The sequence below is a fragment of the Oncorhynchus clarkii genome, chromosome 14 (genome assembly GCF_045791955.1).
Source record: "Oncorhynchus clarkii lewisi isolate Uvic-CL-2024 chromosome 14, UVic_Ocla_1.0, whole genome shotgun sequence".
NCBI lineage: Eukaryota > Metazoa > Chordata > Actinopteri > Salmoniformes > Salmonidae > Oncorhynchus > Oncorhynchus clarkii.
The window spans coordinates 6,853,394-6,876,874 of NC_092160.1; the positions used below are offsets into that span (position 1 = coordinate 6,853,394).

Below are 23,481 nucleotides of genomic sequence, written 5' to 3' on the forward strand. Positions count from 1 at the left end.
TGAAGTGTTGTTTGTAATTAGCTCCACACACCCTACGAATTACGACGGAGACCGGGACACATCCTCTGATGTAATTTCCTGCCTGCCAGGTCTTCCGTGCTGAATGTGTGTGAGTGTGTGTTTGCTGGGCCCTGTGTTCCTTAACGCTGTTCCCCACAGCTTCGTGGTCAGTGCCAGAGAGCAGTACGAGAAGTTGGACATGATGCATAAGAACATGGAGAAGCAGTACTCCGACCTGGGGGACTACTTTGTGTTCGACCCTCGCAAGATTTCTGTCGAAGAGTTCTTTGGCGACCTCAACAACTTCAAGAACATGTTCCAGGTGAGTGTGCGCTCGCGCGCACGGGTGTCTCTCTCATTTCGGGTTCAATTCTACACACTGAAGTCGATAGCGAACAGCGTCGTTTCTCCTCACCTGCCTGTGCAAGTAATATTTACTTTGTTAGTAGGCAGGTGTAGTCTACAGGTAATTCCTTATCAGTTCCCTCTTAGCCTAAACAAACACATTAGAGGGAAGGGGGAGGAAGTGGAAACTGGGGGACAGGCTCTGCCACCTGTTCCTAGTGTTGACATCGCGTTCGTAATGGGAGGCGTGTCTGTCACATAAACAAGCGTTTAGCTGCGACTGTGGTTTACTAAGAGAGCGCCGTGATCCTACAGGCGCTGGCTTGTTTGACCCGGTTGTCTTGGCACGTGGCCAACTCTTCACGTGTTTCTCGGTGTCGCGTGCTCGCGCTCTCTCCCCCCTTCTCGCGTACACACACACTCACCGTCTCTTGTGTCCATGTCCCCTCAGCAAGCCGTGAAGGAGAATGCGAAGAGGAGGGAGGCGGAGGAGAAGATCAAGAGAGCAAAGCTGGCCAGAGAGAAGGCTGACAGGGAGAAGGAGGAGAAACAGAAGAGAAGCCAACAACTGGACCTCAACGAAGGTCAGAGTGTCTGTGGGAGAGGAGTGGGTCAACGTGTGTGGGTGGGAGGATGTTTTGTGAACTGAACTTCTCCTTGATACCAGTTGGGGGCAGTCAGAGCCCACTGTACTGCGGGATCTGTGTGTGTGTGTGTGTGTGTTCTCCAGTAATCCACAGCATACCTAAGATAATCTAATACAGAGGATCTCTGCACAGAGCGAGAGAAAAGAGCGTGTGAACAAGAGACGGAGGATACAAATGTGGAGGAAACTGTAGTCTCTGTCTTATCCCCTCGTCCATTGTTTTTGGAACAAGGGATTTTCTTCTCAGAAAAGAGTAAGACGATGGAGGAACTCTCTAGCTCCACAAATACGTTCCTCTCTGTCTGGGATTCAAACAGGCTGGGATAGCGGACGTCTTATCCTGACACACACACACACACACACACACACAGGGCAATGCGCTGAAACCCATACAAACGGACCACAAATAAGTAACTTTTTTTGCCTTCTACACCCTCACACAATTTGAGGGACAGCTTGTGTGAGGGTGTAGAAGGCAAAAAAGTTACTTACTTTTCTTTCTCTGACCTACTTTTGGAACATTCCTCCTCTTGGCTCCAGTTGGTCTCCCTTGGGACTCCACAGTTCCACAGTCAACAGAATTCCTCTCTGCTACAGCGCTGTGTGTGTGTGTGTGTGTGTGTGTGTGTGTGTGTACACTCTTTCACCCACATTATTTCCCTCTCTCCTGATGATGTGTTCCAGCTGGCTCTTCTCCTCCCTCTTTTTCTTCCATCTCTCCCTAATTCTTTCCATAATTTCTCTCCTTTCTTTTTAAAGGGGCAGCAAGTGATCTACCTGCCATTTTAACCAATTTTCCATGCAGTGTGTCGAACGTGAAGGAGTCCGTTTTCATGGTCAACCACTACAGACATTCAAAAAACACACACACACATCCATCCATTCCTTCATAGCGCTTTGAGTGCCTATTGAGCTTCATGTCGACAGTTCACCATGAAACTTGACTGCACATTTGTGTGTGACTGGGAGGGGAGAGGCCATTTACATACAGGTGGTAGGACTGCCAAAGCTCCGTGGTATTCTTCACAACCTAGTTAAACACACACAGACACACACACACACAGTACACACACTTACCTAGTCTTTGTTGTGCGTGTTGACCTGTGTTTCAAGGTCTCTCTTCCTAATTACTTTGCCTCACGTTTTACTTCCTGCTTCTCACACCCTCCCTCTCTCCCACACACACACTAGTTGGTTGAACTCTGTGAGGTCAGTGTGTGTTTGGAGTTCATGGCCTTAACAATCCCATGTGAAATAAACAGAGACTGTGTCCTCAGTTTCTCTCACACAGACACTCGCGTTATAACTAGAGGAGACTATATACACTAGAGGTCGACCGATTATGATTTTTCAACGTCGATACTGATTATTGGAGGACCAAAAAAAAGCCGATACCGATTAATCGGCTGATTTTTAAATTTAAAAAAAATGTTTTTGTAATAATAACAATTAACAACAATACTGAATTAACTTATTTTAACTTAATATAAAACATCGATAAAAACCCATTTGGCCTCAAATAAATAATGAAACATGTTCGTTTCGGTTTAAATAATGCAAAAACAAAGTATTGGAGAAGAAAGTAAAAGTGCAATATGTGCAATGTAAAAAAGCTAACGTATGAGTTCCTTGCTCAGAACATGAGAACATATGAAAGTTGGTGGTTCCTTTTAACATGAGTCTTCAATATTCCAAGGTAAGAGGTTTTAGGTTGTAGTTATTATAGGAATTATAGGACTATTTCCCTCTATACCATTTGTATTTCATATACCTTTGACTATTGGATGTTCTTATAGGCACTATAGTATTGCCAGTGTAACAGTATAGCTTCCGTCCCCCTCCTCGAGCCTACTGGGCTCGAACCAGGAACACATCGACAACAGCCACACTCGAAGCATCGTTATCCATCGCTCCACAAAAGCTGCGCAAGGGGAATAACTACTCCAAATCTAAAAGCAAGTGACGTTTGAAACAGTATTAGCGCACACCCAGCTAACTAGCTAGCCATTTCACATTGGTTACACCAGCCATTAGGCTGATAGGCTTGCGAAGAGCTGCTGGCAAAACGCACGAAAGTGCTGTTTGAAGGAATGATTACGGGCCTGCTGCTGCTCAGTCAGACTGCTCTATCAAATCAAACGTAATTATAACATAATAACACACAGAAATATGAGCCTTTGGTCATTAATATGGTCAAATCCGGAAACTATAATTTCGAAAACAAAACGTTTATTATTTCAGTGAAATACGGAACTGTTCGGTATTTTATCTAACGGGTGGCATCCATAAGTCTAAATATTCTTGTTACATCGCACAACCTTCAATGTATGTCATAATTACGTAAAATTCTGGCAAATTAGTTTGCAACGAGCCAGGCGGCCCAAACTGTTGCATATACCCTGACTCTACGTGCAAAGAGAAATGACACAATTTCACCTGGTTAATATTGCCTGCTAAACTGGATTAGTAGTTATAACTAGTGATTATGATTGATTGTTTTTTATAAGATAAGTTTAATGCTAGTTAGCAATTTACCTTGGCTTCTACTGCATTCGCGTAACAGGCAGGCTACTCGTGGAGTGCAATGGTTAGAGCGTTGGACTAGTTAACTGTGCAGTTGCAAGATTGGAACCCCTGAGCTGACAAGGTGAAAATCTGTCGTTCTGCCTCTGAACAAGGCAGTTAACCCACAGTTCCTAGACAGTCATTGAAAATAAGAATGTGTTCTTAACTGACTTGCCTGGTTAAATAAAAGGTGTAAAAAATGTAATAAACGGAAATCGGCGCCCAAAAATAACGATTTCCGATTGTTATGAAAACTTGAAATCGGACCCAATTAATCGGCTATTCCGATTAATCGGTCGACCTCTAGTTATAATACCAGCATATAAATTAAGATTAAAATATAGTGATATTACATACTGCTAGGCTGTACTACTGCTCATTTATAATCAGGATTTAGGCCTAGTTTATTTATGCTTAGTCTTCACTGTATATATATTCTAGGGTTTAGTGCCAATGGCAAAAGCCTATTGTATTAGGGACAGCAGCCGTAGTCTAAGCTGACCTGGGACCTGTTCATATTCCTCAGTAGCAACAGTCCTGCATAGTTCCCCAGGTCTGCAGCTAGGTGTCAGTGCTGCCTGAAAGAGGGTGTGTTTGTGGTGTGTGTGTGTGTATGAGAGTGAGAGAAGACACGTGGGTGGGTGTGTGTGGCGTGTAGCCACTGGGAATGCTTAGAGCCTGTGAGGGGGGGGGTTGTAGAGCAACAGATGTCTCAGAGGGATTAGACAGCGTTGGTCCTCGCCGAACAGAGGGAGGGATGCGGAGAGGAGAAAGGGATAGGTGGGTTGACAGGAAGGGGGTGGGGGATGAACGTGACCTGCAAGAGTGGTAGTCATGCTGGGTTAACCATCTCTCGTGGCCAAAGGGGGGGCTGTTGTCTGTCTTTGTTTGTGTGTGTATATGTCAAGTAATACCATTAGGGGTGCTCTTGTTCTGCACATGACGTCACCAGGCTGTGTGTGGGGGGTGTGTCTAAGGGACATCTTTAGAGAATAGCTGGTAATTATTTTCTCCAGCTTTATCTCTAATGCTGATTCTCTAATGCTATTACCGGATTAGCAGAGTTTATGCCCTTTTTACTCACTGCCTTGCTATACCTTGTTTTTGTTGGGTGGGGGGGTGGGGGTCATCGTTACACACTGGTCAGAGAGCATTTGATAATGACCTTGACCACCACTCACTCTCCTATTGATTTCCAACCATAGATTATCAATGGCTGTGTTAATTAAATGAGTATTGTGCAGCAGTTTTAGGGATCATATGTGATTTAATTAGCTATCAACAAGTGTTTCAAATTGATTAATGCAAGTAAAATAAACAATTTAAAAAATCTAACTTACAGAAATGATAGGGCAGTCGATAGTGTAATTTGCACTATTCAATCGTTAGACGGTCTTTCCCATAGCCAATGTAGCTCCATACAATAATGCATACATGCTGTGCAGTGAGAGGGCCTTAGCCCTAGGATATGGTCGTCTCGTTTTAGTGTACAGGTCATTAGGTAAACTATATAGCATGCTTTTTAAAACCGGTCCCAGTTTGTCCCTTTATTGCTGCCGTTAACACCCACCCAAAAGCAGTTTCCTCGAAGATGTTTTCACTGTATGGCTTTGGGTTTAACACAAGCGTGTGATTTATGGAGGTGGGGGGGAGTGGTTCTGTGCCAGAAGTATTCTCCTTTTTGGTTAAAAATAAAAACACGACTGCATGTTTTCTGCCTGTGCAGTTGTGTGCCGCGGCCACTTGGGTGGGTATGCGAGCTGTGTTGTGGGCCTGTGTGTGTGTGTGTGTGTGTGTGTGTGTGACTTTCTCTGATGTGACAGACAAGTCTAGGAGCCATCTGCCGCTAGGCTTACAGTGGGATTAAGATAGTGGGTGGGGGGGGGTTATAGGGGGGGATGAAGACAACAACCTTTAACCCCATGCAGCACTCCCCCACCCCCTGTCACCCTCCCTTCTTTTAGTTCAAAGTGGATATAATTCAAACCATATGCCTGTGTATGCCAGTGAGTCCCCTCTCCCCTGCCCCCGTTAGACTGCCAGACACTGTGTCTGCGCAGGGGTACAAAGACATAAACAAACACACAGTATACTCACACACATCCCTGGTCGACATTGAAGCTTATTGAGCCATAGTTTACTAGACCTGTTGTGTGTGTGTGTGTGTGTACACTCCTGCAGCCTCTACAGGATCTGAACTGGGTCAGTGCCCAACTAGGTTACTGTATCTAATGGGCCACCATGTCCATGTGACTGGTGACACTCCCCCACCCCCCTGTGAGAGAGTTCTGTGTGTTTGTGAGGGTAGGGGGTGTGCTTTGTCTACTGAACTCTCCTCTGTCATATGTCTGTATGGAGGATGCTGAAAATTGTGTGTTTTGTATGGTAAATATGGATGTTTCTGTGTTCTGTATTGATTATATATGTTAGAAAGTTGTGTATGTGATATTGATTGTGTGTGTGTGTGTATACAGAGGGTGATGAGACTGGTATCATGGACGGCCTGTTGGAGGCGCTGCAGTCTGGTGCTGCCTTCAAGAGGAAGAGAGGCCCACGACAAGCTGGTAAGAACACACTCACTCACTCACTCACATACATACATACAGTGGCAAGAAAAGGTATATGAACCCTTTGGAATTGCCTGGATTTCTGCATAAATTGGTCATCAAATGATCTGATCTTCATTTAAGTCACAACAACAGCCAAACACCGTGTGCTTAAACTAATAACACACAAATGATTGTATTTTTCTTGTCTACAATGTATGTTAACCCCCTCAGGCTAATGACTTCTCCAAAAGCTAATTGGAGTCAGGAGTCAGTTAACCTTGAGTCCAATCAATGAAACGAGATTGGAGATGTTGGTTAGAGCTGCCTTGTGAGTTTGCTATTCACAAGAAGCATTGCCTGATGTGAACCGTGCCTCGAACAAAAGAGACCTCAGAAGACCTAAGATTAAGAATTGTTGACTTGCATAAAGTTGGAAAGGGTTAAAAAAGTATCTCGAAATGCCTTGATGTTCATCAGTCCACAGTAAGACAAATTGTCTATAAATGGAGAAAGTTCAGCACTGTTGCTACTCTCCCTAGGGCCGTCCAGTAAAGATGACAGCGCAGAATGCTCAATGAGGTTAAGAAGAATCCTAGAGTGTCGGCTAAAGACATCTCTGGAACATGCTAACATCTCTGTTGTCGAGTCTACGATATGTAAAACACTAAACAAGAATAATGTTCATGGGAGGACACCACGGAAGAAGCCACTGCTGTCCAAAAAAAACATTGCTGCACTTCTGAAGTTTGCAAAAGTGCACCTGGATGTTCCACAGCGCTACTGGCTAAATATTCTGTGGGCAGATGAAACTACAGTTGAGTTTTTTGGAAGGAACACAACACTGTTTGGAGAGAAAAAAGGCACAGCACACCAACATCAAAACCTCATCCCCACTGTAAAGTATGGTGGAGGGAGCATCGTGGTTTGGGGCTGCTTTGTGTCTCAGGGCCTGGACAGCTTGCTATAATCAATGGAAAAATGAATTCCCAAGTTTATCGAGACATTTTGCAGGAGATTGTAAGGTTGTCTGTCTGCCAATTGAAGCTCAACAGAAGTTGGATGATGCAACAGAACAACGACCCTAAACACAGAAGTATATCATCAACAGAAGAAAATACACCTTCTGGAGTGGCCCAGTCAGAGCCCTGACCCTCAACCCGATTTGAGATTTTGTGGCAAGACCTCAAGAGAGCAGTTCATCCCCAAAATATTGCTGAACTGAAACAGTTTTGTAAAGAGGAATGGTCCAAAATTCCTCCTGAGCGTTGTGCAGGTCTCATCCGCAACTACAGAAAACGTTTGGTTGAGGTTATTGCTGCCATAGGAGGGTCAACCAGTTATTAAATCCAATGGTTCACATACAGTGCCTTGCGAAAGTATTCGGCCCCCTTGAACTTTGCGACCTTTTGCCACATTTCAGGCTTCAAACATAAAGATATAAAACTGTATTTTTTTGTGAAGAATCAACAACAAGTGGGACACAATCATGAAGTGGAACGACATTTATTGGATATTTCAAACTTTTTTAATAAATCAAAAACTGAAAAATTGCACTGAAAGTAAATGGGCTGAATAATTTTGCAGGCCCAATTTTTCAGTTTTTGATTTGTTAAAAAAGTTTGAAATATCCAGTAAATGTCGTTCCACTTCATGATTGTGTCCCACTTGTTGTTGATTCTTCACAAAAAAATACAGTTTTATATCTTTATGTTTGAAGCCTGAAATGTGGCAAAAGGTCGCAAAGTTCAAGGGGGCCGAATACTTTCGCAAGGCACTGTACTTTTCCCACTCTGCACTGTGAATCTTTACACTGTGTTCAATGAAGACATGAAAACATATAATTATTTTTGTGTTATTAGTTTAAGCAAACTGTGCTTGTCTATTGTTGTGACCAAGATGAAGATCAGATCAAATTTGATTACCAGTTTATGCAGAAATCCAGGTATTTACAAAGGGTTCACATACTTTTTCTTGCCACTGTACATACTTGGACACACTCTCTCTCTCATGCACAAACAGTGACCTTCCCTCTGATGAAGCCTTCAGTCCCTGGCTGCCTCCGGTTTGTACGGCGCCATCTGTTTTGTCGCTCGAGGGCCGAGGCGTGCTGTCAGCTCAGCCTGGCAGGACGGGGGAGGGGGTGGAGAGGGGTGGGGTGGGGTGGCAGCGACAGGGATTTGTGGCGGTCTGGGGCGTTCCGTTATAGAATAGAAATACACTATAAAAATGTGGCTTCACAATGACCTTTTTAAAACAGGTTAACCCCTGTTCTGTTGACAACCACTAGCCTGAGGCTAGCGCTAGCGTTCTAGACTGGGTTCATTGTGTGAACACATGCTTCAGTCAGTCTGTCTCTAAGTGATCTGTGCGGACTTCCACTCAGACCTGTTCTACTCTTACAGTTCTCCAGCCTCGCTCTCTCAGGCTAGAGGAAAACCACCCGCATAATCTGGTTGAATACTCTCCTGCTTCACTGGCCTATTGAGTTACTCACTTCAGCTGCTGCACACACACACACTTAAGAAAGCTCACTGTCACAGAAACACACATACACAAAGTTACATCCCCCCACCCTTCTCTCTTTTTTTTCTCTCCTTTTTCTCTCTCTCTCTCTCTCTTTCTCTCCTTTCCTTCCTCCCTTTGCCTCGCTCATCTTTCCTACTCCCCGCCTCTTCCGGGCGGCTGTGTTTGACGTTTCAGTGTTATGAGTGTGAAGTTTGGTTCAGTGATCTGTGGAAGCGTCCTTTGGGGTCCTCTAACTCTGACAGGCATTCTCCAGGGACAGCTAGAACTCTTCATCACAGGGAGGTGAGGCCCAGTCAACCTAATCACTGCTAAAAAGATTGAGACACAACCAAAGGAAGGAAAGAGAGGTAGAGGAATGAGGGAAAGGGGGGGAAGAGAGAAGGGGAGAAAAGTGCCCACTAGGGCCTCAGTCAGACACCGCTACTCGTTTTCACACTCCAAACAGGAAATGTGTGCTCTCTCTTCCCTAGTTCTTGATTTCTATGTCTGTGTTGGCTACCTGTGTGTGTGTGGGGGGGGGGGGGGGGGGTTCAGGTCAATCAGAGCTTTGTTAATGCCTCATTTTTCCACATTGGAAAAGATGGCTGTGAAAATCAGTCTGCCACGACGTTCTCCCCAGCTAGGCTGGCCTCTCATAATCTAACCCACACAGTAGCGAGTGCGTGCGTTAGATGACTCCGAGGTCTTATTTTAGCGGGCTAGAGAAGGAGGTACGTCCTGGTACTCTGGGCTGGTTTCAGTTAAGATGGCTGACATTCGGACTCCCACGCACACGGACCTACACCCGCATGCACTACATAGAAAACCCTCGAAGACCTTCTTGTTACTTCATTAGTACGGCCATTACTATTACTCTTTCACGCACGTCCCCCTGTTCTTCCTCACAATAGAGCACCCACACACACAGTTCCAGCCTCGTGCTGGGTGTCGTCATGAGCTGTGTTCGAATACTCATACTAACCGTACTATTTGTGACGTGAATTGAGTATATACTATGCTTATTGGTCATGGTATGGATATAGTTAGTATACCAAAGGTTCCCGGTTGTCGTACTAAAATGTGAAGTATACACGCAGAGGACACTATTTCCGTACTTTAGGGCCCATAATGCAATTCTTCAGGAAATGGGCGTGGCTTCGCAGCGTTTGGAGATTTGAAGAAAATGGCGGAAAATATGCAGTCGAAGCACGAGAGCGGATACAAATTCATTGCTTTAACTAATTATGACGAATGTTAAGGTAATGTTGAGCAATATAATAAAGTAATGACTTTTCAAATAAGTAACCTTACACGTTATATTGGCTACGCTGTCCTTACGAACCACATAGCGTATCATTACAGCAGTATGTACCGGTATGTTGTTAGCTAGCTAACGTAAACTCGCTCACTTTTGTACATTGCCTTGGTCCGTACAATTGACCGTATTTTAGCGCCCCAAAAACGTAATACTTCCAGATCAACTGTAATGTCAATACCATTGTAAAGCACACTTTCTCCCCTTGCTAACAAAATGAATGACATGACCTAAACGCTGCCTGTTTCTGCATGATTGAGCCCTGTCGGGTCTTTTTAAAATGGCAGGTGGGAAAGCGAAACTAATGCGTGATAGTGAGTAGGAGAGATGTCGTGTGGGAAAATTACTTTTTTTCACTCGATCTGTCCAACTTATCACCTTATCGCCTCTAAAATGTAAATAAAACACTGTAAAGAGTTTATATAATGTGTCATTACATACCTATTTGAAGGTTTGTGTTGAATCGGGTTTTTAGGACGGTGCTAAAGTGATCTTCAGAAGTAAACTGTTTTTTTGAGAGTCATGACAGCTTGCAGTGATGACACAAAAAATGACTAGGTATCCCCCCTTACCCGTCACTGTCCATTTCTTGTTTTTAAACGATGAGAGAAGTGCTACACCTGGTGGAGAGAGATTGTAAGACATAAATAGTAGCTTTATGCGTGCTGTACGTTACGACATGGCACGTCCCGTTTTAACAGAGGGTCCGTTTTTTCAACTTTTCTCCAATCCTATAGAGCCATTACCATGTCAATCAACGCTTGAATAGAAACCTAGTTCACGTCCCCGATTTTGACGTCAACACAGTCGCTACAGTCCCATTAGTTTTCTTTGTAGCCTCGTTTGAATGTCGCGGTTGCGCACATTTGTACGGAATGGGGTGAGTTTGCTTTATATACTCATTAAGTATGTAGTATACAGTATGTTAGTATGGGTATTCGAGCACAGCTATGGTCATTGTGTCATGGCTGTCTGATCGAAGAGTGGCAGAGAGGGGGCGGGGCCTTTAACCCCTGACCTGGGACTCGGCTCTCTCTCTCTCTCTGTCTCTGGGGGAGAGGTGCTACAGCTGTCCTCCCTCTGTCTGCACTGCTCTTTTTAAAGCAGGCCCTCACACATTGCATACCAACACACACACGCTTGCATACTGATACTAACGTATACACATTCACACACTCCCACACTTAGACACAGAGTAAAAGACCTTATCCAAATAGACTCTCACACAGCCATTCTAAGGAAATTACCACCTACTGACTAGTCCCTCTTTCATTTAAAGGAATGACGGCACCACAATGAGGCATCCCAGACATCACTATAGGCCCATCTGCGAGGTCATAACCCCACCCTAAACCACCAATCACAATAGAGAATGAATGGCAAAGCACCAATCACAATGGAGCGACACATAAAAGGGCTAGTCACAATAGAGACACGCTCGCTCCGCAGCAGCAGGCCAGCCCTTTTAACAGAGATGACCCTAATAAAGGACTGTGGGGCTCCCTGTCTACTTTCAGAGCACTCGTCCCAGATGACTGACTCACACTGCCACTGAGGACTGGTTTTGGGAACGCTGTGTGTTACCCTGTCTAGCCTGACGGGGGCGACGTGAGCTTCTAGAACCAGATCCGCTGGCTGCTGCTCCAGCTGGGAACATCCATACATACTGGCCTCATGACTATCATGTCAAAACTACATGATCATAGTCCCCTCACTCTCTACACGCTGATCTAACTCTCTCTCTCACACACACACACACACACACATAGCTGTGAGCATCTGTGAATATTGAGAGACCATGGTTATCTAACAATAAAACGGTTCCATCTAAACACACGTTGCTTTGCCTTTCACACTTACTCTCTGTCACTCATGTACACACTCGCTCACGTAATCACACTCCCCAGCACATCTGCAGACACAAACAATGAAACACACACTTACCGGCCCTGTTTATACGTTTCACTTCCTCATCGGGCAGTAATTATGAAGACTCCTGTGTAATGTGTAACAGATGATCTTTTCACCACCCTGTCTGTGTCCCCGTTTCCCCTGTCCCACACATACACACGGTTCTATACGAAGGTAATCACAGGCAGCATGTTGTGAGGCATTGTGCTGGGTTCTGGTCTAGACATGTCGTTTCCTGGTGGGAAGGGAACAGGTTCGCCTCTCAACTCTGACTGAAGAACCAGTTACACACAATGGAGGAGAAAAACATAAGCCAATATGATCATTCATCAATCATTCACTCTGAAATACGGGTTAAAGGTTTAGGTTGATATCGGCACAAAATGAACATGTTCATGATCAATTACAAATGTATCTGCTGTTCTGACAGCATGCTCTGTTACTAACATAACTCAAATTGATTGACCCTGATTCTCCGACCCCCAAACCAGTGTCTTCACCCTGATTCTCCGACCCCCAAACCAGTGTCTTCACCCTGATTCTCCGGCCCCCAAACCAGTTTCCTCACCCTGATTTTCCGGCCCCCAAACCAGTTTCCTCACCCTGATTCTCCGACCCCCAAACCAGTTTCCTCACCCTGATTCTCCGGCCCCCAAACCAGTGTCTTCACCCTGATTCTCCGGCCCCCAAACCAGTTTCCTCACCCTGATTCTCCGACCCCCAAACCAGTTTCCTCACCCTGATTCTCCGGCCCCCAAACCAGTGTCTTCACCCTGATTCTCCGGCCCCCAAACCAGTTTCCTCACCCTGATTCTCCGACCCCCAAACCAGTGTCTTCACCCTGATTCTCCGACCCCCCCAAACCAGTTTCCTCGCCCTGATTCTCCGACCCCCAAACCAGTGTCCTCGCCCTGATTCTCCGGCCCCCAAACCAGTGTCCTCGCCCTGATTCTCCGGCCCCCAAAACAGTGTCCTCGCCCTGATTCTCCGGCCCCCAAAACCAGTGTCCTCGCCCTGATTTTCCGACCCCCCAAACCAGTGTCCTCGCCCTGATTCTCCGACCCCCCAAACCAGTGTCCTCGCCCTGATTCTCCGGCCCCCAAACCAGTGTCCTCGCCCTGATTCTCTGATTAGTGTCATCAATACTTAGTCTTTTTTCAGAATCCTCCTCTCTTATTTAAAGTTTGACACCTCTCTCGCTCGCTGTGCCCCTGAACTGCAGTGATACTTCAGCCCAACTTTCTTTTTTCTTTTTGTTCTTCAACTTGAGTGTGAGAAGAGGAGCGTTGACAGCCCTTTTAAGTTATTCTTGTGTTGGGTTTTTGGGACGGGCTCTGCACCTCGCTCGCGCACACTATCGGGTAATTTGCATAATGTCTAATTAGTGTGTTAGATCTCTGTTCTGAACACCCTGGGGTAGATGAGAGCGAGGTGCTAATTTAAAGCCACAGCTGCCTGTGTTCGTCAGCAGGGATGAAGCTCTGTAAACCCCAGCACTGAACAAGTGAAAGGAACTGAGTTGCGTAACCTCTAATGTATCTCTCCATATTCCTCTCTCTCCTCCTCACTCTTTCTCCTCCTCTCGCTCTCTCCTCCTCCTCTTCCTCCCCAGACTCAGTGCTGTCCCTGTCACAGCTAGTGCTGGAGACCTGCTCGGTAACCCGTGTGTGTGTGTCAACAGAACCATGTGAATGTGTGTTGTAATGTGGTTAACAGCCATGGTTCATGCATTTGCGTGTGTGTGTGTGCCTGTTTGCATCTATGACCAGAGTCGAACTAACTGCCACCTTCATTCTAGGTCAACTCCAGAACCCACTACTGCATCTCGCTGCTCGGTCCTCATGTCACACACACACACACGTACAGTGTACAACATGTACTGCTGTTAACAAACAGTTATTTTGCAGCAGGTGTTGCTTGAGGATTAATGGCTCTTAATTCTGATACACAAGTACACACACCGACAATCCCCCACTGATCTATATCATTCTAAATGGCCGCTTTAGCACAGCTGTCCGCCAAATGCTGGAGAGGAGGGAGAAAAGGCTAGAATGTTCCCTGTGGACAATGTGACACGTTTATCAATCTGTCACACTCTATCTCGTTCTCTCTCTCTTCTCTCTGGCTCTCTCTCATATAGTGGTTTCACTGCTCTCACTCTTCTGTGTATTCCTGAGTCTCTGGTTATGTGTCACATCCTTTCTTTTGTTTCTATGTGGTCCTCTCCTCACATCCTCTCTCTCTATACCCCTCTCCTGTCTCTCTATACCCCTCTCCTGTCTCTTCATACCCCTCTCCTGTCTCTCTATACCCCTCTCCTGTCTCTCTATACCCCTCTCCTGTCTCTCTATACCCCTCTCCTGTCTCTTTATACACCTCTCCTGTCTCTTTATACCCCTCTCCTCTCTCTCTATACCCCTCTCCTGTCTCTCTATACCCCTCTCCTGTCTCTCTATACCCCTCTCCTGTCTCTCTATACCCCTCTCCTGTCTCTCTATACCCCTCTCCTGTCTCTCTATACCCCTCTCCTCTCTCTCTATACCCCTCTCCTGTCTCTCTATACCCCTCTCCTGTCTCTCTATACCCCTCTCCTGTCTCTCTATACCCCTCTCCTGTCTCTCTATACACCTCTCCTCTCTCTCTATACCCCTCTCCTGTCTCTCTATACCCCTCTCCTCTCTCTCTATACCCCTCTCCTGTCTCTCTATACCCCTCTCCTGTCTCTTTATACCCCTCTCCTGTCTCTCTATACCCCTCTCCTGTCTCTTTATACCCCTCTCCTGTCTCTCTATACCCCTCTCCTGTCTCTCTATACCCCTCTCCTCTCTCTCTATACACCTCTCCTGTCTCTCTATACCCCTCTCCTGTCTCTCTATACCCCTCTCCTGTCTCTCTATACCCCTCTCCTCTCTCTCTATACCCCTCTCCTGTCTCTCTATACCCCTCTCCTCTCTCTCTATACCCCTCTCCTGTCTCTCTATACCCCTCTCCTCTCTCTCTATACCCCTCTCCTGTCTCTCTATACCCCTCTCCTGTCTCTCTATACCCCTCTCCTGTCTCTCTATACCCCTCTCCTCTCTCTCTATACACCTCTCCTGTCTCTCTATACCCCTCTCCTGTCTCTCTATACCCCTCTCCTCTCTCTCTATACACCTCTCCTGTCTCTCTATACCCCTCTCCTGTCTCTCTATACCCCTCTCCTGTCTCTCTATACCCCTCTCCTGTCTCTCTATACCCCTCTCCTGTCTCTCTATACCCCTCTCCTCTCTCTCTATACCCCTCTCCTCTCTCTCTATACACCTCTCCTGTCTCTCTATACCCCTCTCCTGTCTCTCTATACCCCTCTCCTGTCTCTCTATACCCCTCTCCTGTCTCTCTATACCCCTCTCCTGTCTCTCTATACCCCTCTCCTGTCTCTCTATACCCCTCTCCTGTCTCTCTATACCCCTCTCCTGTCTCTCTATACCCCTCTCCTGTCTCTCTATACCCCTCTCCTGTCTCTCTATACCCCTCTCCTGTCTCTCTATACCCCTCTCCTGTCTCTCTATACCCCTCTCCTGTCTCTCTATACCCCTCTCCTGTCTCTCTCCTGTCTCTCTATACCCCTCTCCTGTCTCTCTATACCCCTCTCCTGTCTCTCTATACCCCTCTCCTGTCTCTCTATACCCCTCTCCTGTCTCTCTATACCCCTCTCCTGTCTCTCTATACCCCTCTCCTGTCTCTCTATACCCCTCTCCTGTCTCTCTATACCCCTCTCCTGTCTCTCTATACCCCTCTCCTGTCTCTCTATACCCCTCTCCTGTCTCTCTATACCCCTCTCCTGTCTCTCTATACCCCTCTCCTGTCTCTCTATACCCCTCTCCTGTCTCTCTATACCCCTCTCCTGTCTCTCTATACCCCTCTCCTGTCTCTCTATACCCCTCTCCTGTCTCTCTATACCCCTCTCCTGTCTCTCTATACCCCTCTCCTGTCTCTTTATACACCTCTCCTGTCTCTCTATACCCCTCTCCTGTCTCTCTATACCCCTCTCCTGTCTCTCTATACCCCTCTCCTGTCTCTTCATACCCCTCTCCTGTCTCTCTATACCCCTCTCCTGTCTCTCTATACCCCTCTCCTGTCTCTCTATACCCCTCTCCTGTCTCTTTATACACCTCTCCTGTCTCTTTATACACCTCTCCTGTCTCTCTATACCCCTCTCCTGTCTCTTTATACACCTCTCCTGTCTCTCTATACCCCTCTCCTGTCTCTTTATACACCTCTCCTGTCTCTTTATACACCTCTCCTGTCTCTTTATACACCTCTCCTGTCTCTTTATACCCCTCTCCTGTCTCTTCATACCCCTCTCCTGTCTCTTCATACCCCTCTCCTGTCTCTTTATACCCCTCTCCTGTCTCTTTATACCCCTCTCCTGTCTCTTTATACCCCTCTCCTGTCTCTTTATACCCATCTCCTGTCTCTTTATACCCCTCTCCTGTCTCTTCATACCCCTCTCCTGTCTCTTCATACCCCTCTCCTGTCTCTTCATACCCCTCTCCTGTCTCTTCATACCCCTCTCCTGTCTCTTCATACCCCTCTCCTTTTTATACCCCTCTCCTGTCTCTTTAAACCCCTCTCCTGTCTCTTTAAACCCCTCTCCTGTCTCTTTAAACCCCTCTCCTGTCTCTTTATACCCCTCTCCTGTCTCTTCATACCCCTCTCCTGTCTCTTCATACCCCTCTCCTCTTTATACCCCTCTCCTGTCTCTTTAAACCCCTCTCCTGTCTCTTTAAACCCCTCTCCTGTCTCTTTAAACCCCTCTCCTGTCTCTTTATACCCCTCTCCTGTCTCTTTATACCCCTCTGTTCCTCCCTGCTCCCCCCTCCTCCTCACAGCCTCCAATCCTATGATCCTTCCTTCTCCTCTCTCCTCCCTCCTACATCCCTCCTTCTCACAGCCTTCAATCCTCCTCTTTTCCTTCCTGCCCCCCTCTCCCCTCCTCACAGCCTTCCATCCTCCTCTTTTCCTTCCTGCCCCCCCTCTCCCCTCCTCACAGCCTTCCATCCTCCTCTTTTCCTTCCTGCTCCCCCCTCCTCACAGCCTTCCATCCTCCTCTTTTCCTTCCTGTCCCCCCTCTCCCCTCCTCACAGCCTTCCATCCTCCTCTTTTCCTTCCTGCCCCCCCTCTCCCCTCCTCACAGCCTTCCATCCTCCTCTTTTCCTTCCTGCTCCCCCCTCCTCACAGCCTTCCATCCTCCTCTTTTCCTTCCTGTCCCCCCTCCTCACAGCCTTCCATCCTCCTCTTTTCCTTCCTGCCCCCCCTCTCCCCTCATCACAGCCTTCAATCCTCCTCTTTTCCTTCCTGGCCCCCTCTCCCCTCCTCACAGCCTTCCATCCTCCTCTTTTCCTTCCTGCCCCCCCTCTCCCCTCCTCACAGCCTTCCATCCTCCTCTTTTCCTTCCTGCCCCCCCTCTCCCCTCCTCACAGCCTTCCATCCTCCTCTTTTCCTTCCTGCCCCCACTCTCCCCTCCTCACAGCTTCCAATCCTTCTCTGTTCCTTCCTGCTCCCCCCTCCTCACAGCCTTCAATACTCCTCGTTTCCTTCCTGCCCCCCCTCTCCCCTCCTCACAGCCTTCCATCCTCTTCTTTTCCTTCCTGCCCCCCCTCTCCCCTCCTCACAACCTTCAAACCTCCTCTTTTCCTTCCTGCCCCCCCCCCTCCCCTCCTCACATCCTTCAATCCTCCTCTTTTTCTTCCTGCCCCCCCTCTCCCCTCCTCACAGCCTTAAATCCTCCTCTTTTCTTTCCTGCCCCCCCTCTCCCCTCCTCACAGCCTTAAATCCTCCTCTTTTCCTTCCTGCCCCCCTCCCCTCCTCACAGCCTTAAATCCTCCTCTTTTCCTTCCTGCCCCCCTCCCCTCCTCACAGCCTTCAAACCTCCTCTTTTCCTTCCTTCCCCTCCTCACAGCCTTAAATCCTCCTGTTTTCCTTCCTGCCTCCCCTCCTCACAGCCTTCAATCCTCCTCTTTTCCTTCCTGCCCCCCCTCTCCCCTCCTCACAGCCGTAAATCCTCCTCTTTTCCTTCATGACCCTCCCCTCCTCACAGCTTCCAATCCTCCTCTTTTCCTTCCTTCTCCTCCTCACAGCCTTAAATCCTCCTCTTTTCCTTCCTGCCTCCCCTCCTCACAGCCTTCAATCCTCCTCTTTTCCTTCCTTCCCCCCCCATCCCCTCCTCACAGCTTCCAATCCTCTGTTCCTTCCTGCTTCTCTCTCTTCCCTCCCACCCCCCTGTCCTCCTCACAAACTCCAATCCTCTGTTCCTTCCTGCCCCCCCTCTCCCCTCCTCACAGCCTTCAAGCCTCCTCTTTTCCTTCCTGCTCCCCCCTCCTCACAGCCTTCCATCCTCCTCTTTTCCTTCCTGCCCCCCCTCCCCCCTCCTCACAGCCTTCAATCCTCCTCTTTTCCTTCCTGCCCTCCCCTCCTCACAGCCTTCAATCCTCCTCTTTTCCTTCCTGCCCCCCCCTCCCCTCATCACAGCCTTCAATACTCCTATTTTCCTTCCTGCCCCCCCCTCTCCCCTCCTCACAGCCTTCAATCCTCCTCTTTTCCTTCCTGCCCCCCCTCTCCCCTCCTCACAGCCTTCAATCCTCCTCTTTTCCTTCCTGCCCCCCCTCTCCCCTCCTCACAGCCTTCCATCCTCCTCTTTTCCTTCCTGGCCCCCCTCTCCCCTCCTCACAGCCTTCAAACCTCCTCTTTTCCTTCCTGCCCCCCCCCCTCCCCTCCTCACACCCTTCAATCCTCCTCTTTTTCTTCCTGCCCCCCCTCTCCCCTCCTCACAGCCTTAAATCCTCCTCTTTTCTTTCCTGCCCCCCCTCTCCCCTCCTCACAGCCTTAAATCCTCCTCTTTTCCTTCCTGCCCCCCTCCCCTCCTCACAGCCTTAAATCCTCCTCTTTTCCTTCCTGCCCCCCTCCCCTCCTCACAGCCTTAAATCCTCCTCTTTTCCTTCCTGCCCCCCTCCCCTCCTCACAGCCTTCAAACCTCCTCTTTTCCTTCCTTCCCCTCCTCACAGCCTTAAATCCTCCTGTTTTCCTTCCTGCCTCCCCTCCTCACAGCCTTCAATCCTCCTCTTTTCCTTCCTGCCCCCCCTCTCCCCTCCTCACAGCCTTAAATCCTCCTCTTTTCCTTCATGACCCTCCCCTCCTCACAGCTTCCAATCCTCCTCTTTTCCTTCCTTCTCCTCCTCACAGCCTTCAATCCTCCTCTTTTCCTTCCTTCCCCCCCAATCCCCTCCTCACAGCTTCCAATCCTCTGTTCCTTCCTGCTTCTCTCTCTTCCCTCCCACCCCCCTGTCCTCCTCACAAACTCCAATCCTCTGTTCCTTCCTGCCCCCCCTCTCCCCTCCTCACAGCCTTCAAGCCTCCTCTTTTCCTGCCTGCTCCCCCCTCCTCACAGCCTTCCATCCTCCTCTTTTCCTTCCTGCCTCCCCTCCCCCTCCTCACAGCCTTCAATCCTCCTCTTTTCCTTCCTGCCCTCCCCTCCTCACAGCCTTCAATCCTCCTATTTTCCTTCCTGCCCCCCCCTCCCCTCCTCACAGCCTTCAATACTCCTATTTTCCTTCCTGCCCCCCCCCCCCCTCCTCACAGCCTTCAATCCTCATCCTTTCCTTCCTGCCCCCCCTCTCCCCTCCTCACAGTCTTCAATCCTCCTCTTTTTCTTCCTGCCCCCCCTCTCCCCTCCTCACAGCCTTCCATCCTCCTCTTTTCCTTCCTGACCCCCCTCTCCCCTCCTCACAGCCTTCAAACCTCCTCTTTTCCTTCCTGCCCCCCCCCCCTCCCCTCCTCACATCCTTCAATCCTCCTCTTTTTCTTCCTGCCCCCCCTCTCCCCTCCTCACAGCCTTAAATCCTCCTCTTTTCTTTCCTGCCCCCCCTCTCCCCTCCTCACAGCCTTAAATCCTCCTCTTTTCCTTCCTGCCCCCCTCCCCTCCTCACAGCCTTCAAGCCTCCTCTTTTCCTTCCTGCTCCCCCCTCCTCACAGCCTTCCATCCTCCTCTTTTCCTTCCTGCCCCCCCCCTCCCCTCCTCACATCCTTCAATCCTCCTCTTTTTCTTCCTGCCCCCCCTCTCCCCTCCTCACAGCCTTAAATCCTCCTCTTTTCTTTCCTGCCCCCCCTCTCCCCTCCTCACAGCCTTAAATCCTCCTCTTTTCCTTCCTGCCCCCCTCCCCTCCTCACAGCCTTAAATCCTCCTCTTTTCCTTCCTGCCCCCCTCCCCTCCTCACAGCCTTCAAACCTCCTCTTTTCCTTCCTTCCCCTCCTCACAGCCTTAAATCCTCCTGTTTTCCTTCCTGCCTCTCCTCCTCACAGCCTTCAATCCTCCTCTTTTCCTTCCTGCCCCCCTCTCCCCTCCTCACAGCCTTCAACCCTCCTCTTTTCCTTCCTGCCCCCCCTCTCCCCTCCTCACAGCCTTAAATCCTCCTCTTTTCCTTCATGATCCTCCCCTCCTCACAGCTTCCAATCCTCCTCTTTTCCTTCCTTCTCCTCCTCACAGCCTTAAATCCTCCTCTTTTCCTTCCTGCCTCCCCTCCTCACAGCCTTCAAGCCTCCTCTTTTCCTTCCTTCCCCCCCATCCCCTCCTCACAGCTTCCAATCCTCTGTTCCTTCCTGCTTCTCTCTCTTCCCTCCCACCCCCCTGTCCTCCTCACAAACTCCAATCCTCTGTTCCTTCCTGCCCCCCCTCTCCCCTCCTCACAGCCTTCAAGCCTCCTCTTTTCCTTCCTGCTCCCCCCTCCTCACAGCCTTCCATCCTCCTCTTTTCCTTCCTGCCCCCCCTCCCCCCTCCTCACAGCCTTCAATCCTCCTCTTTTCCTTCCTGCCCCCCCCTCCTCACAGCCTTCAAACCTCCTCTTTTCCTTCCTGCCCCCCCTCTCCCCTCCTCACAGCCTTCAATCCTCCTCTTTTCCTTCCTGCCCCCCCTCTCCCCTCCTCACAGCCTTCCATCCTCCTCTTTTCCTTCCTGCCCCCCCTCTCCCCTCCTCACAGCCTTAAATCCTCCTCTTTTCCTTCCTGCCCCCCTCCCCTCCTCACAGCCTTAAATCCTCCTCTTTTCCTTCCTGCCCTCCCCTCCTCACAGCCTTCAATCCTCCTCTTTTCCTTCCTGCCCCCCCCTCCCCTCCTCACAGCCTTCAATACTCCTATTTTCCTTCCTGCCCCCCCCCCCCCCCTCCTCACAGCCTTCAATCCTCCTCTTTTCCTTCCTGCCCCCCCTCTCCCCTCCTCACAGTCTTCAAGCCTCCTCTTTTCCTTCCTGCCCCCCCTCTCCCCTCCTCACAGCCTTCCATCCTCCTCTTTTCCTTCCTGGCCCCCCTCTCCCCTCCTCACAGCCTTCAAACCTCCTCTTTTCCTTCCTGCCCCCCCCCTCCCCTCCTCACATCCTTCAATCCTCCTCTTTTTCTTCCTGCCCCCCCTCTCCCCTCCTCACAGCCTTAAATCCTCCTCTTTTCTTTCCTGCCCCCCCTCTCCCCTCCTCACAGCCTTAAATCCTCCTCTTTTCCTTCCTGCCCCCCTCCCCTCCTCACAGCCTTAAATCCTCCTCTTTTCCTTCCTGCCCCCCTCCCCTCCTCACAGCCTTCAAACCTCCTCTTTTCCTTCCTTCCCCTCCTCACAGCCTTCAATCCTCCTCTTTTCCTTCCTGCCTCCCCTCCTCACAGGCTTCAATCCTCCTCTTTTCCTTCCTGCCCCCCCTCTCCCCTCCTCACAGCCTTAAATCCTCCTCTTTTCCTTCATGACCCTCCCCTCCTCACAGCTTCCAATCCTCCTCTGTTCCTTCCTTCCTTCCTTCCCCCCCATCCCCTCCTCACAGCTTCCAATCCTCTGTTCCTTCCTGCTTCTCTCTCTTCCCTCCCACCCCCCTGTCCTCCTCACAACCTCCAATCCTCTGTTCCTTCCTGCCCCCCCTCTCCCCTCCTCACAGCCTTCAATCCTCCTCTTTTCCTTCCTGCCCCCCCTCTCCCCTCCTCACAGCCTTCCATCCTCCTCTTTTCCTTCCTGCCCCCCCTCTCCCCTCCTCACAGCCTTAAATCCTCCTCTTTTCCTTCCTGCCCCCCTCCCCTCCTCACAGCCTTAAATCCTCCTCTTTTCCTTCCTGCCCTCCCCTCCTCACAGCCTTCAATCCTCCTCTTTTCCTTCCTGCCCCCCCCTCCCCTCCTCACAGCCTTCAATACTCCTATTTTCCTTCCTGCCCCCCCCCCCCCCCTCCTCACAGCCTTCAATCCTCCTCTTTTCCTTCCTGCCCCCCCTCTCCCCTCCTCACAGTCTTCAAGCCTCCTCTTTTCCTTCCTGCCCCCCCTCTCCCCTCCTCACAGCCTTCCATCCTCCTCTTTTCCTTCCTGGCCCCCCTCTCCCCTCCTCACAGCCTTCAAACCTCCTCTTTTCCTTCCTGCCCCCCCCCTCCCCTCCTCACATCCTTCAATCCTCCTCTTTTTCTTCCTGCCCCCCCTCTCCCCTCCTCACAGCCTTAAATCCTCCTCTTTTCTTTCCTGCCCCCCCTCTCCCCTCCTCACAGCCTTAAATCCTCCTCTTTTCCTTCCTGCCCCCCTCCCCTCCTCACAGCCTTAAATCCTCCTCTTTTCCTTCCTGCCCCCCTCCCCTCCTCACAGCCTTCAAACCTCCTCTTTTCCTTCCTTCCCCTCCTCACAGCCTTCAATCCTCCTCTTTTCCTTCCTGCCTCCCCTCCTCACAGGCTTCAATCCTCCTCTTTTCCTTCCTGCCCCCCCTCTCCCCTCCTCACAGCCTTAAATCCTCCTCTTTTCCTTCATGACCCTCCCCTCCTCACAGCTTCCAATCCTCCTCTGTTCCTTCCTTCCTTCCTTCCCCCCCATCCCCTCCTCACAGCTTCCAATCCTCTGTTCCTTCCTGCTTCTCTCTCTTCCCTCCCACCCCCCTGTCCTCCTCACAACCTCCAATCCTCTGTTCCTTCCTGCCCCCCCTCTCCCCTCCTCACAGCCTTCAAGCCTCCTCTTTTCCTTCCTGCTCCCCCCTCCTCACAGCCTTCAATCCTCCTCTTTTCCTTCCTGGCCCCCTCCCCCCTCCTCACAGCCTTCCATCCTCCTCTTTTCCTTCCTGCCCCCCCTCTCCCCTCCTCACAGCCTTAAATCCTCCTCTTTTCTTTCCTGCCCCCCCTCTCCCCTCCTCACAGCCTTAAATCCTCCTCTTTTCTTTCCTGCCCCCCCTCTCCCCTCCTCACAGCCTTCAATCCTCCTCTTTTCCTTCCTGCCTCCCCTCCTCACAGCCTTCAATCCTCCTCTTTTCCTTCCTGCCACCCCTCTCCCCTCCTCACAGCCTTAAATCCTCCTCTTTTCCTTCATGACCCTCCCCTCCTCACAGCTTCCAATCCTCCTCTGTTCCTTCCTTCCCCCCCATCCCCTCCTCACAGCTTCCAATCCTCTGTTCCTTCCTGCTTCTCTCTCTTCCCTCCCACCCCCCTGTCCTCCTCACAACCTCCAATCCTCTGTTCCTTCCTGCCCCCCCTCTCCCCTCCTCACAGCCTTCAAGCCTCCTCTTTTCCTTCCTGCTCCCCCCTCCTCACAGCCTTCAACCCTCCTCTTTTCCTTCCTGCCCTCCCCTCCTCACAGCCTTCAATCCTCCTCTTTTCCTTCCTGCCCCCCCCTCCCCTC

General features: G+C 49.7%; 1 protein-coding gene across 3 annotated transcripts in view; it reads left to right on the forward strand.

Moving 5' to 3' along the window:
- LOC139366187 (protein diaphanous homolog 1-like) overlaps window positions 1-23,481 on the forward strand; it is a 142,671-nt gene that overhangs the window by 115,992 nt on the left and 3,198 nt on the right. For 2 of the 3 annotated variants that reach the window (XM_071103374.1, XM_071103375.1), the window contains 3 exons: window positions 158-322; window positions 797-929; window positions 6,031-6,120. In XM_071103374.1, coding sequence (XP_070959475.1) covers window positions 158-322; window positions 797-929; window positions 6,031-6,120 — 388 coding nt within the window. Of the gene's footprint in view, window positions 1-157; window positions 323-796; window positions 930-6,030; window positions 6,121-13,448; window positions 13,493-23,481 lie in introns of all 3 variants that reach the window. The other variant, XM_071103376.1, reaches the window with a different exon arrangement.